Here is a 15,941-nt window from a genome sequence, read left to right on the forward strand (position 1 = left end):
ATCAATCGATAAAGACTGATGATTTTCTCTGGAGGACGGGCACTCTGTACATGTGCATCATGAGCTTGCCAACCTGTGCGAATGTGCAGTAGCTGAAACAAACCTCGAAAACGGTGGCTGTTTCTCAATTTGCGTTCTTCAGCGGTCTTGCGTCCTTGTGTTCTCGCTTTACGTCATAATTAACCGTCGAAGTTCAATTTCAATTCTCAAGAACGCAAGTACAGAGAACCCATGAAAATACCCGGATGTGTTCTTGACATCGAGGATGCATCGAATGCAGACTTTCATGCTGAAATCGCTTTACGTCCCAGAAGTCATTGCGGCAAAACAATGGCGGAGGTCAGGTGACCAACAGGAAGATTGCACACATCTAAATTCTCACAAGTACGTTCTGTGTTCTTGCGACCTTCTGAGTTTGTTCTTCCAAGGTCGCCTGGCAAGACCGATCTCCACGAGAACGCAAGTCCGTTCTTTGCGTTCTTGGAATTAAGAAACAGGACTTTAGTCTTGCTTGACTGAAATAACTGTTTGAAGGAGTTTCAAACATGGCTGATTAGCGGCGTGACTTCCCTAAAGTCACTTTGGTAGGCCTTGTTCAACATTCACTTACATTGTATGGAAAACATGCACTTTAAACATCATGCCCAACATCTAGAAAGCATACAGAACTGCATGAAGGTCAATGATGCCAGCATTTTCACTTTTGGGCGAGTTATCCCTTTCAGCATTTTGCCCTGACAGGGAATACAAATCACTTTCCAGTTTATAAAATACTCCAGGGACCTTCTAAATAGTAGCAAAGTTTTTTAACAGCTTCTGAAAGATTCATTCGCTCTCGCAGCCTCCCAGAAACCGTGCATCATGTCATCGCTCTCTGTCAGATCCCAACCTTGTGACCTCTGAATAGGTGTTATGGGAGCCCTGTGCGGCTGATATAAACATTGTTTTGCAAACGGAGCACTAAATAAAATGGAAGGACCACAGACAAATCCCCAAACTGCCTCAAAGCATGTGGCGTCATTCAGACTCTCGCTGTCAAGATGTGGTGAGAAAGACTTGCCATAAACATATGACAACATCGGAAGAACAAATTCACCGAGCCATTATCATTTTCAAACTGAAATTCTACATCGTTCGTGACTCATACTGCTGAGCCGCATTTTTTATTTAGATTTATAACTTTCCTGGCTAACTTTAGGCGAAGAAGAAAACAAGAAACTGGCTCCTAGTGACAAATTAGAGCAGAGCAATTGAAATAATTGGTTTGTCATGAGAGAAACTCCAGCTCTCGATCCTGATACCTCAACTCCTTCGATCTGCCAAAGTGGCTGAGGAAGAGAGAGAAAGAGAGAGCACCACCACAAGCTCCCACCAGCCCTTCCACACAGCACATACAAGCTCGGAGAACCACATCCTGAAGACGGGAATGCAAAAACAAAGGCCCTGCTTTCCTGAACTGGAAAAGCGGTTACACAATGTGAACTTTTCACTGTCGAACTGGATAACTTCACTCAAATGATTACAATTCTTGCTTTCATTGAAAGCCAACATGATGCGGGGAAAAAGAGTGAAAGAAAACGTCTGAGGGAAAAACAATGGCAAATGATTCACCCAAAAAAGTACCGACATTATTGGAAGGATAGACCATCTACATCCGTGTGCAACTTTCCCAGGATTGTACTGGATGATGCATGGTCCTAACGGTGGTAAGAAAAGACATGATAGGTTTAAAGGACTTTATGAGAATGTTTGAACCTAAAAGGCCAAAGTATGGTCCATTTTTTATGCGTACGCGAGGGTCCGCGTACAGTGCGCGTGATGCAATTTTCGTTATCAGAAGAGTGCGTGTGTGCTGTTTGCCAGATTTTTAAAACCCTGCTTACATTGAACGTGTAGGAGGATGTAATGCGTAGCCCAGAAGATGCGTTGCATTTTGTCACAATGCGCATGCGTTGAACGTCTGCTACACGTACAAGTAAAAAAAACAATGCTTTGCAAGGCTGTGCGTTCTACCATTCCCCTACACTTAAAAAACAGGGCTTATAAGTGTCTCACCCTTGCATCATGCTGATGGCTCCAGAGATCCTACCACTAAGCATCCTGTTGATCCAAATCACAGCCTTCTTAGCCACACTCAAGCGATGCTATAAAAGTGAGTGAGATTGCATTTAAGAGAGCCAAAAGAAACCTTGGTCTTTTCTCAGGATTCAGAAATGACAATTCTGACCAGAATGCATTATGTACCTGTGATGCAACACACATAATTCCTGGGAAACAAATCCCTGAACTGTTTCAGGATACATATAGAGCTCATATAAATTATATTGTGCATACAATAGCTGCTGAACTCATTGACCTCAAGGGATTTGAGAGCCAGCACAGAAGCCAGGGTTCCACTTCTTAAAGCCAAAACATTTCAGTGGTCCACCTCAAAGAGCCTGAACAGGGTACAGTACCTCATCCAATTAGCCCCTTCCAACCTCTCCTTTGCCATCCCATAATAAGTTTGAGAAAAAAAAGGCATAGGAACTGACTGAACTCGAGTCCAAAACCCATTTCACGGCAACTGTTCATTGGCAGAGAATGGATGTGTAACTTGGAAGCGACACAAACATACACACTTCAAGCACTTACATTCTTTGCATATTATATATAGACCGAAAGCTCCAATCAGATTGCCGGACTGTATTCAGTTCACAGGGAAACTAAACACTGTTTGCTGGGTTAATATTATTGATGTTTCTTGATAGTTCAATATGACTAGTCATATAAGATTTATGATTATGCTGTTGTGACAATCTTGAACGTGAAATATTGGTTTAAATAAATACTAGTAGTTCTTACCGCATCCTGGTTCAGATTTCCATTGGGAAGAGCATTCTCCGGAGGACTGGCACACACAACAACACGTTCAGGAAATACACGCAACTCTGCAAAAAGAATCAACTCGAATTAAAATTACCCATGAAACTGTAGCTGAAAAGACATGGTTAGTTATAACATGTCATGCAGCATTTATCATGATATATAGGTATATACACCAGTGTTTCCCATACATTCATTTATTTGTGTCAGTCCGCCAGAAAATCAAAATCAAACACTATAAATAGATTTTTGCACATCGCCTTTTTCACTACATCTCTCGCACATGACATGCTTGCCACACTCCGCTGTCTGCTCATTTAAGCCTTAACACTTAAGGCCGAAGTATGGTCCATTTTTGACGAGTACACGGGGGTCCGTGTAGTGCGTGTGACACAATTTCGGTCATTGGAAGAGTGCGCGCATACTGTGATTATTGAAACCGGCGCATGCGCTTATATCAGAATGTAATATGTAGCCCAGAAGACGCATTGCATTTTGTCGCAACACGCATGCGTTGAACATCTGTGCACAAGTACGAGTCAAATAAACTATACGTTGCAAGGCTGCGTGTTCGACCGTGCGCGTGCGTTCATATAAACAGACTATACTCCGGGTTTTTACGCTTGATCATTTTCGGATACGAAGCCGTGCGCAAATTTACAAAAATGCAGTGCTCAAATGCGGATGTGCGTGGCAGTGTGCACTGCATTTTTGTAACTTTGCGGCGGCTCCCCTGAAACCTATCCACCTGGTCGGATGTGCCGCCACAAATAAACAGCAAGTCTGTGGGAAACTGTAATACTGTACTACATCATATGTTATCTCTATACTGTAAATGAAAATGGATACATTCATTCATTATTTAACAGTATCATTCTCACAGACATGAGGTAAAAATGTTTATTTTCATTTAATCCAATAATTTAGACTCACAGGAACAGAATAAACTGACCCGAATGCCCTATTCATGGGAAATCTCAAATTAAGTTAAAACCCCCATTTAGTTACTGTTTTCAAGTAACTGGCATAGTTGCCATGAAGTTAATGTCAACATTGGACAAATTCACCTCCCCGCTGTCCCTCAGTCAATACAGCTTCAGATATGTAACTCGATATAAGCAAAACAAACCACATTGTTTGATGTATTTTGTTTTATTTCCTTCTAACCAAAGCCAAATTTAGCTTGAAAAATGAAGGCCAAGCAAACTGTTGGTCAGCACCTTTTCCCCTCTTTCTGCTTTTTCTAAGATTACTTAAAATAATCCATACAGCACACTTATTAGTTTGTACGTTCCTACTTTGTTTTTATTTCTTTGAGGCGTGTAAAATATAAATAATGTAACGTGATTATCGTAATTTCCCTTACAGTGTGGCACGGCCATACTTCCGAAGACATACAGTAGTAAGCCTTCACTCTGAACTTGTTTACTATGATAAATGAACCACATTTTCCCTGCGAGCTGCTGTCGGCGTGCCTCTGGTGGACTTGGATTTAGTCTCAAATATTTGCCTCTTTTAGGACTGAACATGGATTGCTCTCAGCTCTAACCATCTAGCCAAATATAATGGGTGGTTTCTTTAGAGAAGTTTCTGTATATACCACACATTGTGTATAAAATGCATTTTGAATCAAACCATCATATCTTGAGTTGCAACTACATATCAGTTGACTTTTTCCCAAACAGGAATGGTCTGGTCAGTGACTCAACCGAGGCTGACAAGCTGTATGAACTAATAATACAGGTGCTTCTGATGCAATCATCGGCTTTTGCGATGCAAGTTAATGTTGGGAAAAAAAAACCTTCTGTTGCTTTTATAAATGTTTTCACGGTCTGGTTGCTTGTCTACACTGAAAAGTGTAAATGTAATTTATAAATGTGGATGTAGTCTTATTCAGCTTAGTAGAAGACTAAGATACCTCGGTAGTGCTGCCTGACAATGCACCTCAGGTTGATGTGTCGTTTCATGAAGTACACCTGCACGCGAACATTCTCACCTGCCGAAAGAAAACACATTTGTTATCACACGCCATGACATATAACTGTCAAGTCAAAGCATACAGAAATGCCACACACAGGTAAGGGCAAATTTTTCATGCTAATCATCAAATACTACATGCAAATTTAAACCGGCGTGAGGAAAAGAACTGACCAGCATTAATGAAAATCCATGACACATCTGAGCATGGACATTGGTATGCATTGCAGCCATGCAAAAGAAACACATGCTTCCAAATATGACACAGCTTGAAGGCTGTTTAATGCTTAAAGAAATACCAAAGCATTTATGCAAAGGAGAGAGAATCTAAGTTCAGACATGAACCTGAGCAGCGCCAGAGGCTTCCTGGTCTTTGAAGTGCATTGTAACAAGACTGACTAAACTCTTAAACTATTTACAACCTCTATCAGAAAAAGAGCTTTACGAATTCATGTCATGCTCTGCTCTATAGAAAACAGCATACAGTATAATGTGCCAGTTTGTTGGCATACCCTGTATTTTAGACTGAACATGAAACCATCTGCGAAATCTCTAGGCACCAGCAAAGCAGCTGAAAATGAAGTGCTTTACGACAGAACTTAAGACAGTCATTTACTGCCGTCTGTCGTCTCACGGTATGGCATCTTAAAAGATTTATTATTAATATTTGCAGTTTGTACAAAAATTAGTCTGTTTACACAAAGGGGTGAGGTCATGAAGATTTATTAAATGATTTGTCTGCTTGCACAACTACGTTTACACACAAAAAAGAAGTTAATAAATAGGTTGTATATGAAAGCTTTAAAGGGAACATTTTTACAAGACTTTTTTACGATGTTAAATACATCTTTGGTGTCCCCAGAGTACGTATGTGAAGTTTTAGCTCAAAATACCATATAGATAATTTATTAAAGCATGTTAAAATTGCCACTTTGTAGGTGTGAGTAAACATGTGCCATTTTGAGCTGATCTCTGCACTAAATTGCAGTGCCGTCATTGGATAGTGCAAATTAAGGGGTGGTATTATTCCCTTCTGACATCACAACGGGAGCCAAATTACCAATTTTTTCACATGCTTGCAGAGAATGGTTTACCAAAACTAAGATAATGGGTTGTTCTTTTACACGTGTTCTAGGTTGAGAGATGCACTGGGGATCCAATTATAGTAGTTAAACATGGAAAAAGTCAGATTTTAATGATATGTCCCCTTATACAACAGTTCTTTCTGGTTCTTGAATCTGATTTGCTAAGAGCTATGCGATATTGTCCTGATAACGGCACTGTAACCGCTTCACCTTTCGTATCATTCCGCCACCTAGTGAATGGAGGTCCTAAACAGGCTCATCTCTGAATGAAAAAACACAGACGCGCTGTTTTTAAACACTCTCCGTGTGTCTTATTAGTTCACTAGCTTATAAATCAGTCTGTGAATCCCCAATCGGAAGTTATTATTCCGTCAAAGTTCAGCGCTCTTGGATGTTACGTTAAACTTAATGGGATTAATGTCTTGTCACATCGTGTGGACACTTGGAAAGAGGAAGCTATATCTCTTATCAGAACGCGAAAACACCGTGGAACTGCAGGTAAGCACCGCAGCTTTTAAATGTGGACATTGATCATTTATTTAATCGCGACGTGACTATTAAAACATGTTATGAGAATATCGCCACTGGTATATTTATAAGCAGCATGCAAAAACATCTCTCTGACACTTATAAAAAACAGTTTTATATAGTACTGACAAGAACAAAGTTTAATAATAATCGAGTGCTCGTATCGCGTTAAGAGTAAATGGGAAACCAATAGTAACATTATATAAGTATAGTTTTATTAACTTTTACCTCGCGCCAAAACAATAACAACACAAAAGACACTAAATATGAATAAGAAAACAAGTAATAGTTTTATAATGACACCAAATACTGCTGATTTGATCTCATTTTGACAATCAAAAACAAACAAGGCGAATATCAGAGCCAGGGAATGCCTGTCAGAGATGTAGCCCAGAGGGGGCATTGGTCAGCGGGGTGAGTGAACACTGACGTCCGCTCATGCTTTGGTTCTCATACGTACCGAATCTCACTAAGAAAACTTTAAAACTGGCGATATATTTACTAATCGACTGTAGATTTAAATATAATAAATATATATTCTCGACTGAACTAATCTTAAAACTACACTTTGTGACCAAGAAACGGTAATATAAAGAAACGCCTATCCGTCCATTGAGTTATTATGAGATTCAAAGCAGCCGAAAATGTTGCCTGTCATTCTGGCAGCCCTCAAATTCGTTGTGGAAGAAGTAGTTCTCAAACAAAGAGGCTTTTAAAATAACTTTTTTAAATAAGTTGTTGTTTTCTAGTTTTCGTTTTTCAAACGTGTGCCGTCGAACTGTTGTATAAAAGCAATATCGCTCTCGGAGTCATGTGATATAGCTGTATATCATCACGGCTGTGATTGCCTCCGGCACTCGGCCTACGGCCTTGTGCCTCTGGCCTAATCACAGCCGTGATGACATAGAGCTATATCACACTCCTACTCGAGCGATATTGCTTAATTAAAGTATAATCTGAGATGAGTCAGGATCCACATCCTTGATAGCACCAACAAAAAAATATCAAAAACTTTCTCTGTGTCTTTAGACTAATCCACTGAACCACACCTAAGTCCAACTAAAATGGGGGTGTGTGGTGTAATCTAGAGATCACAAATGTTATAAAAAAATCGCCTTAAATTGCAGAAGCAAACTGCTATAGATGATGTGTAATTTGCTTAATACAACATATTGTATTTCTCATATTATATTAAATGTATTATACATTATGTATTTCACATTGCCTCGGCAGAAATTGACTTTGGGGTAGGGGTGGGCAATACAGCCTCAAAATTTTAACATGATATTTTAAGAATTTTTGCGGTAATGACGTTTATGGTTTATGACGGTATAAAAAATATGGAAAAGGAAAGCCATTTTCCATCCAATAAGCTGTCATTGATGACAGACTACCTCATTTGAAGTGTAATCCATTGTCATAAGGTGGCAGAAGCAGCATTAACTCTTTTGCCGCTATTGACGAGTTATCTCGTCAATTAAGAGAAATAGCATCCCTGCCAATGGATGCTATTTCCCAGTTTGCTTGAGTATTTCCGGCTTTCCACAACTTATAAAACACAATAGTATCTGATCTCTATCAAAAGTCCTTTACAAAAATTGAATTATTTCAGCTTTTTGCTCAAAATTTGGTGTTTTTGAAAAAACCTAACAATATTTGAGGGGTGATAAAAAGAGAATTAATGAAGGTAGGATGAAACGTTTTTTGTTGTTGTTGTTTGAAAGCTAAGGGTCTGTTCTTTCATTTGATATATTGTATGTTTATATATTTAAAGAAGAACATTTCCTGGAAGGCATTAAACTTTTGTGAAAATCATGAAAAATGCTGGCGCTGGCAGACAACTTTTTTTTAAAAAAGCTGGCGGCGAAAGAGTTAAAGTATAGTAGTGACACAATCATACAGCAGGAGTCAAATGTAAACAAGTGTTCACGTTAGCTCAGTGGTAGAGCATTGCGTTTGCAGCGCAAAAGGTAATGGGTTCGAACCCAGGGAACACAAATACTGATAAAGAATTTTTAGCTTGTAATGCACTGTAAGTCGCTTTGATAAAAGCTTCTTCCAAATGCATAAATAAATAAACGAAGTACAAACTAGAGATGAAATGGTATGAACATTTTACATCACTATGACACTACCACAGATTTTAACAGATCCAGGTAACTTAAGTAATTAGCTAACAATTAAAATTTTTAATTTTAAAATGATTTTACATGTATGTGCACTTTTGTTTGCATAAACATCAAATAAATAACATAAACATTAATCATGGCACATTTGGGGTCGTGAGATAAATGTTAATCCAGTTCAGATAAAACACAAGTGAACAAATCAGATTTTTATATAAACACAGGAGAAATCAGCAAGTCATCTGTCTGTGTCTATGGTTTGTATGTTTTGCAAAAATGGTGTACTTTATGACCCAGTAGCAGACGATGCGGCAGTCACTGAAGAAACAAACAGGGTAAAATGGAGCTTTAAACGCATCAAATCACATAATTGAATGGAAAATGAATAGAAAAGATGGATCTGTCTAATTAAATATTAAGTAAACGTGAGTCAATACAACTAGAATGTGAACATTTGTGAACATTTTTAGGATTTAAATTCAGTCAGTAAAGTAAGTTACTGTCATCACACAGGCACGGGTTGGCAGTGTTTTCACTATAACATAACTCCTTAACAGTAACTAAAGTAATTTGCACAGCGAAGCTAGGTTGAGTCGTTAGTTTACTTTTTGGCCGCACATTACCCACTGCTAGTATCTCCCCCTCACTACTCTTGCTCTCAGTTGATGTTGTTATGCGCGTTAGGGGACATAAATGCGCCATACGTCATCACGTCATTAATATCATATGACCTCTTTTTATCATGTACAAAATTATACCGGTATTATCGTGAACGGTATGATATGGCACACCCCTACTTCAGCGTGCATTCTTTGCATAGCTTATGATGCATCTGTGCTAGATAGAAGCAATTTCCGCTATTTGACAAACACTTTGAGCAAGGTACCTGTCTCCCATTGCTTCCTGGGTGCTGCTGTAATACTGTAGCTTCCCACTACTCCAGGTGTGTGTTTACGACTTGCAATCTGTGTGTTCACTACTTACTGGATGGGTTAAATGCAAAGGTCACGCACACCCCAAGTATGGGTTACCATACGTTGGTCATTACGTAACTCTCACTTCAAGTTAAAGCAGTCTTGAGCCAATAAAATCAGATCAGTCGGGGTTGCTAGAACTGAACCAAGTGTGAAACCAGCAAAAATGTTGCGTGGCGCATTCCGTGACGTCAGCATTGTGGGTTTACGTACTGTTGAAGTCATCTGATTCCAAGCGACCATACCCACCGCTAGCACGCTAAGAAAATGAGTTATTTCAAACCTTCCTGCGTTGGAGCAATTACACGGCCAGTCTGTTTTAAATTAAGACACAATAGGCAAATGAAGAATCCAGCCTAGATCTGTTTGTCATTGTCCAAGGAATGCAAGATCTACAAGGCGCAAAGGCGCAGCACTGTTGCTTAATCTGGGAGGAATCTGTCTCCAAATAAAAGTGCCTGGTGAACACGCTAGCTATCTGCTAGTGCAGCTGTAAGCAAAATAACAGGCATGGGAATCCATCAGTTCTCACTCTGTGCCCTGAAGAAACCCTGTGGCCTCTACGCTTGTCTATGGAAGACAGTCTTAGGCTGCCAGGAGTCCATAAAACCCAACCAAAATGGATCAGCCCACTACCTAATGGCCAAGTATATGGATACTATGTATCTCAACACCTGTATGCTTAAATTCCCTAACAGGAATACCTAGCATTAGGAAATCTGTCAGTCTTCAGAGAGCATGCTAGATGTTTCAAATGAGTCCGAAATTAGTCGAAGAAGACAGGTTTGCTTTTCTCCGTACCAGCTGATGTCATCTCAGGCCCCACTAACAGCTAGTTGGGTCCACAAACAGGCCATTGATGTGCATCTGCAAATGCAGAAGATATGCAATTACAGTGTCTGCCAACCACAAACCTGTCAGCAGGATTAGAATGTGATTGATGGACCTACTGTACGTTGTTCCACTTCACAACTCTTGTTAAAAAACGATTAATCTACATGTGTTTGTAAATGTGATGTAAATAAAGACTAGTTTAGGATGTATTCTCGAACCTCTTGTGTACACTTGTTTTGAAATGACTTCCATTCAAGGTTTATCTAAGACATGGACTATTTTGATACTCAAAACACTGCCAGAAACAACAAAGAGAGCTTTTAAACCCAATAAACCCAAAACCCCAGCCACTGTATCCAAGATACAAAATAATTGCCATAAATGTTATTATATTCAACCTACAACAATAACAGGCTTCAGTAAGCATCTTAAAAAAAAGGCAGGTGAACCTGACAAACAGGCTCCTAATGTTGATATTCGTTTCAAGGTTCCAGCCCATGATGCTCATCTCCGCTCAGAGGAAGTGATCCAGCATTACTGGGAATAGCAACACATACTTAACCTGCACGCAGCTCTTCTCATAAAAGTCCTGTGAAGGAAAATTTGAATCAGATGCCCCCTCGGGTGTTCCGCTTTACCACAAAGAGTTAACAGAGACGGGCGAGGAGGATTTCGATATCAGATGCATAACTTTATGAGATGGACCTTAAATAGCTTAAGGGAGAAAGGCAACACCAGCGTAGAGATCAAGATGGCACACAACTTCAATGAGAGTGATAAAAAGCATGCATGCACGGTATCCGCAGTCTTATCTTTCCTGTTTCTAATAATTTGGGTATGCAATCAGCCTCAAAAGCTTGAGAGAATTATGTGAAAATAAAACTTCTAGGTCATAACGCAATTTTTTTCTGCTCAACATCAAGAGCCTGAAGCATGTTCTTTCCCTTTTTTAACCCTGGATACCTTCCTGAAATGCAGATTATCAATCTGTTTTTTCTTCTGCCGATCCACACCGGAATCGGCATAGATAAAGAGGCAGAAATGTATTGGACTAGTTCAGAGCTTCCCAACTGGCTGCCCGCGGGCCAAACCCAGGCCATCCATCATTTCTATGCATGTTGAATGAATGAAGGAATGCAAGAATGAGTTATGTTTTATGCAAAACAAAAACAAAAAAACAATTCAATAGCTAAAGTTTATGTATGATATTTTATCAAACTGTCCAGCAAGCAAAAACTGAATACCAGCTATGAGTAACCTACTTTTAACCTAAATAACCTTGAATTTGGTTACGTGCCATTTTTGCCAAAATAACTTGGAGAAGTAATATATCTCATCATGTAAGCAAAGTCAACAGGTATTCAAGGTGTTTGCTTTCATTTGTTCCAAATGTATATCAGGGTTCCCACACCTTAGTTAACTTCAAATTCAAGAACATTTCAAGGACTTTCCAGGTAAAATACCCTCAAATTCAAGGACTAATGTGGGGACACATTTCAAGTGAGGGCAAGGTTACATTGTGTTACCTTTAAAGATACACTGTTACAGTTCCCTTTTGAGGGAACTCACGCTGCGTCACTGCGGTGACACTTTGGGGACACCTCCAAGGGTACAGTAAGTGCGTCTGAATGTGTATATAAAATTAAACCAATGGTGAGGCTTAACGACAAAGACAGGGTGACGCGGGAGTCAGGAAGTATATCACTATCTGAAATATTGCCAAAGACGGCATTACAGGGACACAGGAAGTATGGCAAAGGAGACACAGCGCCTCGTTCCCTGTTCAGGGAACAACAGTTACATACGTAACCCGACGTCATTTGTCAAACACAACTATGCAAAAAAGCATTTTATTATGAATCAACATTCGCATACAGAAGATATAAGCATTTAAAGCGAACCGTTTAGCATGTGTGCTTAAAAAGTCTAGAGTTTTTATCATATTATTTTACACCTTTTTCCAGAAAACTTCTTGCATAAAAAATTTCAAGAACTTCCCAGGACGTTGAATTTTTCCCCCAGATTCACAAACTTTCAAGGATTTCAAGGACCCATGGGAACCCTGGTATATGCATTGTCTATTCTTGGGCTATGGTTAGATGTCCAGATTAGACTTTCACTGACAGCCCAAATTTTGCCTTGTTTTAGCCAAAATTGCTTGCTGGGTACTGTGTGTATCACTGTGCATCACCCGTCACAGTTTACAATATATGACAGGAACATAATGACAAGAACTATTTTAACTACTGCATGATGGGGTTGAATTAATAACATGCCATTTGTTTAAACTGACTGTCTCAGTGTCTAAACAAATGAGTAATTTCTAACCTCTAATGATGTGTAAAGCAGTCCTTCATGAGATAAAGCAAACACAACCATTATCTAGACAAAGACTGTTGTGATCTACACAGACACTGTTGTTTACCAGTTACATTCAGGTCTATCAGCAAGCTAACACAACCATTACAACAAAGGCAGAAAATTACCCCCAGACCCACCAGATGTCTGCCAAAGTAAAGCCGTCCATGGTAAGCGGCACGTCATGTTTTGGAGATGACAACCCTGTCAAACCTTCAGAGATAAAGTTCTTCAGCATTGACCATAATCCACACAGAACCACAAGTCACAACATCACAATACATCTTCTACAGACTCTGTGCCAAAACAGAAATATATACAGTACATTGGTCCAGAGACCCCACTTCCCAAACTTTTACCACTTCCTGGGAAAACAATAGAGGGTACGAAAAGTCAACAAACCAAAGGAATGTAAAGAGGAATGTGAAATAAAATGGAAGGAGTGAGTGATCTCTTGTCTCAAACCAGAGGCATTCTTTCCATTGATTCGGAGTTCAAAGAGGAACAAGAGCTATAAAAACCTCATCAGCTTTGAACAAATGGAGAGTATAGACAGCTCAACATGCGAAAAAATAATAATCACCCATAAGTTTTGTAGTCTAGAAATTGACAAGACGTTGACATTGAGCTCTAAAAACAGCCAACATCAAATCTCTGGTGGTACAATCTATGATATCCGAGCATCCGAGCTACCGTTGAGACATGTGATCCTGATGTGATCTCACAAATGTGTCTACTAGGGACAGCGGCTAGTGCGTCTAGGTGACCGAGTTGGAATTCATAGAAATATTTTCTCTCGATTCTCACTTTGATGTGAAAGATCACCCTCTAAGATCTTGTCCTTTGCTCTCACTGGGCCGGGGTGGGACTCCTTGGGGCGATTGTGCGTATGTGTGCGAAGGTTTCACAGGGGTCGCCACATGGAATGGGCGAGTGGGGTTTTCCTGGAAGCACATCACACCCGGCTGCGTAACTGTAGCCTGGGCCGAGCGGGCGGTGTGTCTTATCACTCTGTTCAATGTCCACCTGAAACAATATTTGCGCATGAGTGTTCAATTTAACATTTGGGTGACCCTTCAGCATGGTTATGAAATGCTGCAGTGTGGCCCAACAGAAGGATGCAACAGACGATCAAAGCTGAACTGTAGAGATAAGTAAATGAAGTAAAGCGCCTTCAGAAAACTTCCTTTCATCATTTCACTAAACAAAAAGATCAAAACCAATACGCTAACATGTAACGGATAAAAGACCATAATTAAGGTTCTTGCAACCATACAAACAACCACAGTCAGATTCAAACTAAAGATCTAACTTCTTGTCCTAACAGATGTCTCCTACTGTACCTCAACACTAGCTATTTGGCTAGCTACTTACTCAAGCTATACATTTTTATCAGCATGTCATTATGTGTGTTCTCTTGGAATCGAACCCAGAGTCTTCTGCACTAGTGTTGGGCGATATGCCCCATTTTGAGATCGTCCTATCGTCAGCCTGTGAGACCGCCGATAAACTATAGTATCGGGGGGCGGGGCAGTAGTTTACTCATTTATTTATTTTTTCATTTTTGACTCATTTATGACAAGTCACTTGATTGGTGGACAAAAAAGAAGCAAGGGCAACCCTGTTATGACCACAACCTTCTTAAAACTGATGTCATTAATCAGAGCGCGTCATTAAAGCCCAGACACTCTAAAATTTTCTGCGTGCCAGGGAGCGGGAACAACAAACTCGCTGGTTTTAACTCTCTGCGCGCTAACAACCTCTCAAGGAAATGTCAGAGCCGCGCGTATTACAAGCTCATGTGCGAGGAAGAGACAGAATCATGCGTTCAGGTTCAGGTGCTAGAAGAGTCCATGCCGCGCGCATTCAGGTCCGAGCAAGAGTCCAAGATGTGCGCATTAAAGTCCAGGTGCGTGCGAGAAGGAATCCATGCCACGCGTGTTACAAGCTCTCCCACGCAAAGTGAAGCCCATAAACCCTCTCATGCGAGGAAAAGCATGCAATTTGCATGTTAATGTGAAACTATGATGATAATAATAATAATCATCGCCAACTATCGTCATGAAAGCCCGCTAATGGCGATATGTCTGATCGTCAATACACAATACTAACATCTATCGGCACAACCCTATTTTGCACATAACATGTGAAGATTTGATGTCTTACTATGACTGACATGCGACAGCTCTTTCAAACCTTATTAAATGCATTTAAAAACAAAAACTCTGTGGATGAATCTTTGTTAAGATTTGGGCCTATGTTGCGTTGATCTTCATGCGTGGTGACGTTTAAAGTCCCCTACAAAGTCTGTAGTTCCATGTAGCAAATTGTTAGCAACTGCATTTTTAAAGACACTTTAAAGCTTTAAAAAGTTATAAAATTAAAACATGAAAATATCTAGGGTTACGTTAACCCAAGATTATAAGGCGTTTAACCAAAACCTCCTTTAAAAAAACTCAACTCTGGAATAATGGAACGGGAAGTGCTAAATAGTTAACTCGCTTACAAAAATACGTCATCCCTGCGGTACTCGTTAGCTGTGTCCCAATTCGAAAGCTGCGACCTTCGAATGCTGCATTCCAAGATTTTTTTAAAATGTTAAATCTTGTTGCCTTGTTCCTTTGGTACAATGTTCGTAACCCTATAGTGACAACAGCATGTTCTCTCTTAACAGTTAAACATGAAAGATTTATTGTAAAAATCAATCAATTCAGATTTTTTGTACAGTGGAACAAAACTACCCATACATTTTTGAGATATATACTGTAAATGCCGAAATTAGGAGGCCCCAGTAACAAACAGGGAATTATGTGGTGTGAATGAGAGCAGGGAAAAACATTCCTCCTGTTTGATTCCAGCAGATTAATGATGTGGGGAAGGCTCCTGAAATCTTGAGTTATGTGCTGTTCTGCAGGACTGAAGGTTTTGAACCTGAGCTAGACCTGTCATTGAATCCAGATTACTTCTTTTTCTTATCTTTCTCGCCCACTAAATCTCTCCAGCTTGTGCATTTATGAATTTAACATGCATTAAAACTGACTCACTGCACACCTGGACAGTACAGCAGTGCCCCTAATGACAAAATATGGCATGCTATTTTCTGTGAAATAATCAAATTTCGCATTACCCAGGGGCCTTACAGTAATGGGTTCCTCTGCCAGAAAAATATGCATTTAATTATAACACTAAATAAT

At 39.8% G+C, this 15,941-nt stretch overlaps 1 protein-coding gene across 1 annotated transcript in view; it reads right to left on the minus strand.

Annotated features, from left to right (window-relative positions):
- The window catches only part of slx4ip (SLX4 interacting protein), a 54,446-nt gene that overhangs the window by 14,017 nt on the left and 24,488 nt on the right, over window positions 1-15,941 (minus strand). The window contains exons 4-5 of the mRNA XM_073873432.1: window positions 4,784-4,861; window positions 2,845-2,930 (exon numbers count right to left, since the gene is read on the minus strand). Coding sequence (XP_073729533.1) covers window positions 2,845-2,930; window positions 4,784-4,861 — 164 coding nt within the window. The remainder of the gene's footprint in view (window positions 1-2,844; window positions 2,931-4,783; window positions 4,862-15,941) is intronic.

The sequence above is a fragment of the Misgurnus anguillicaudatus genome, chromosome 11 (genome assembly GCF_027580225.2).
Source record: "Misgurnus anguillicaudatus chromosome 11, ASM2758022v2, whole genome shotgun sequence".
Classification (NCBI taxonomy): Eukaryota; Metazoa; Chordata; class Actinopteri; order Cypriniformes; family Cobitidae; genus Misgurnus; species Misgurnus anguillicaudatus.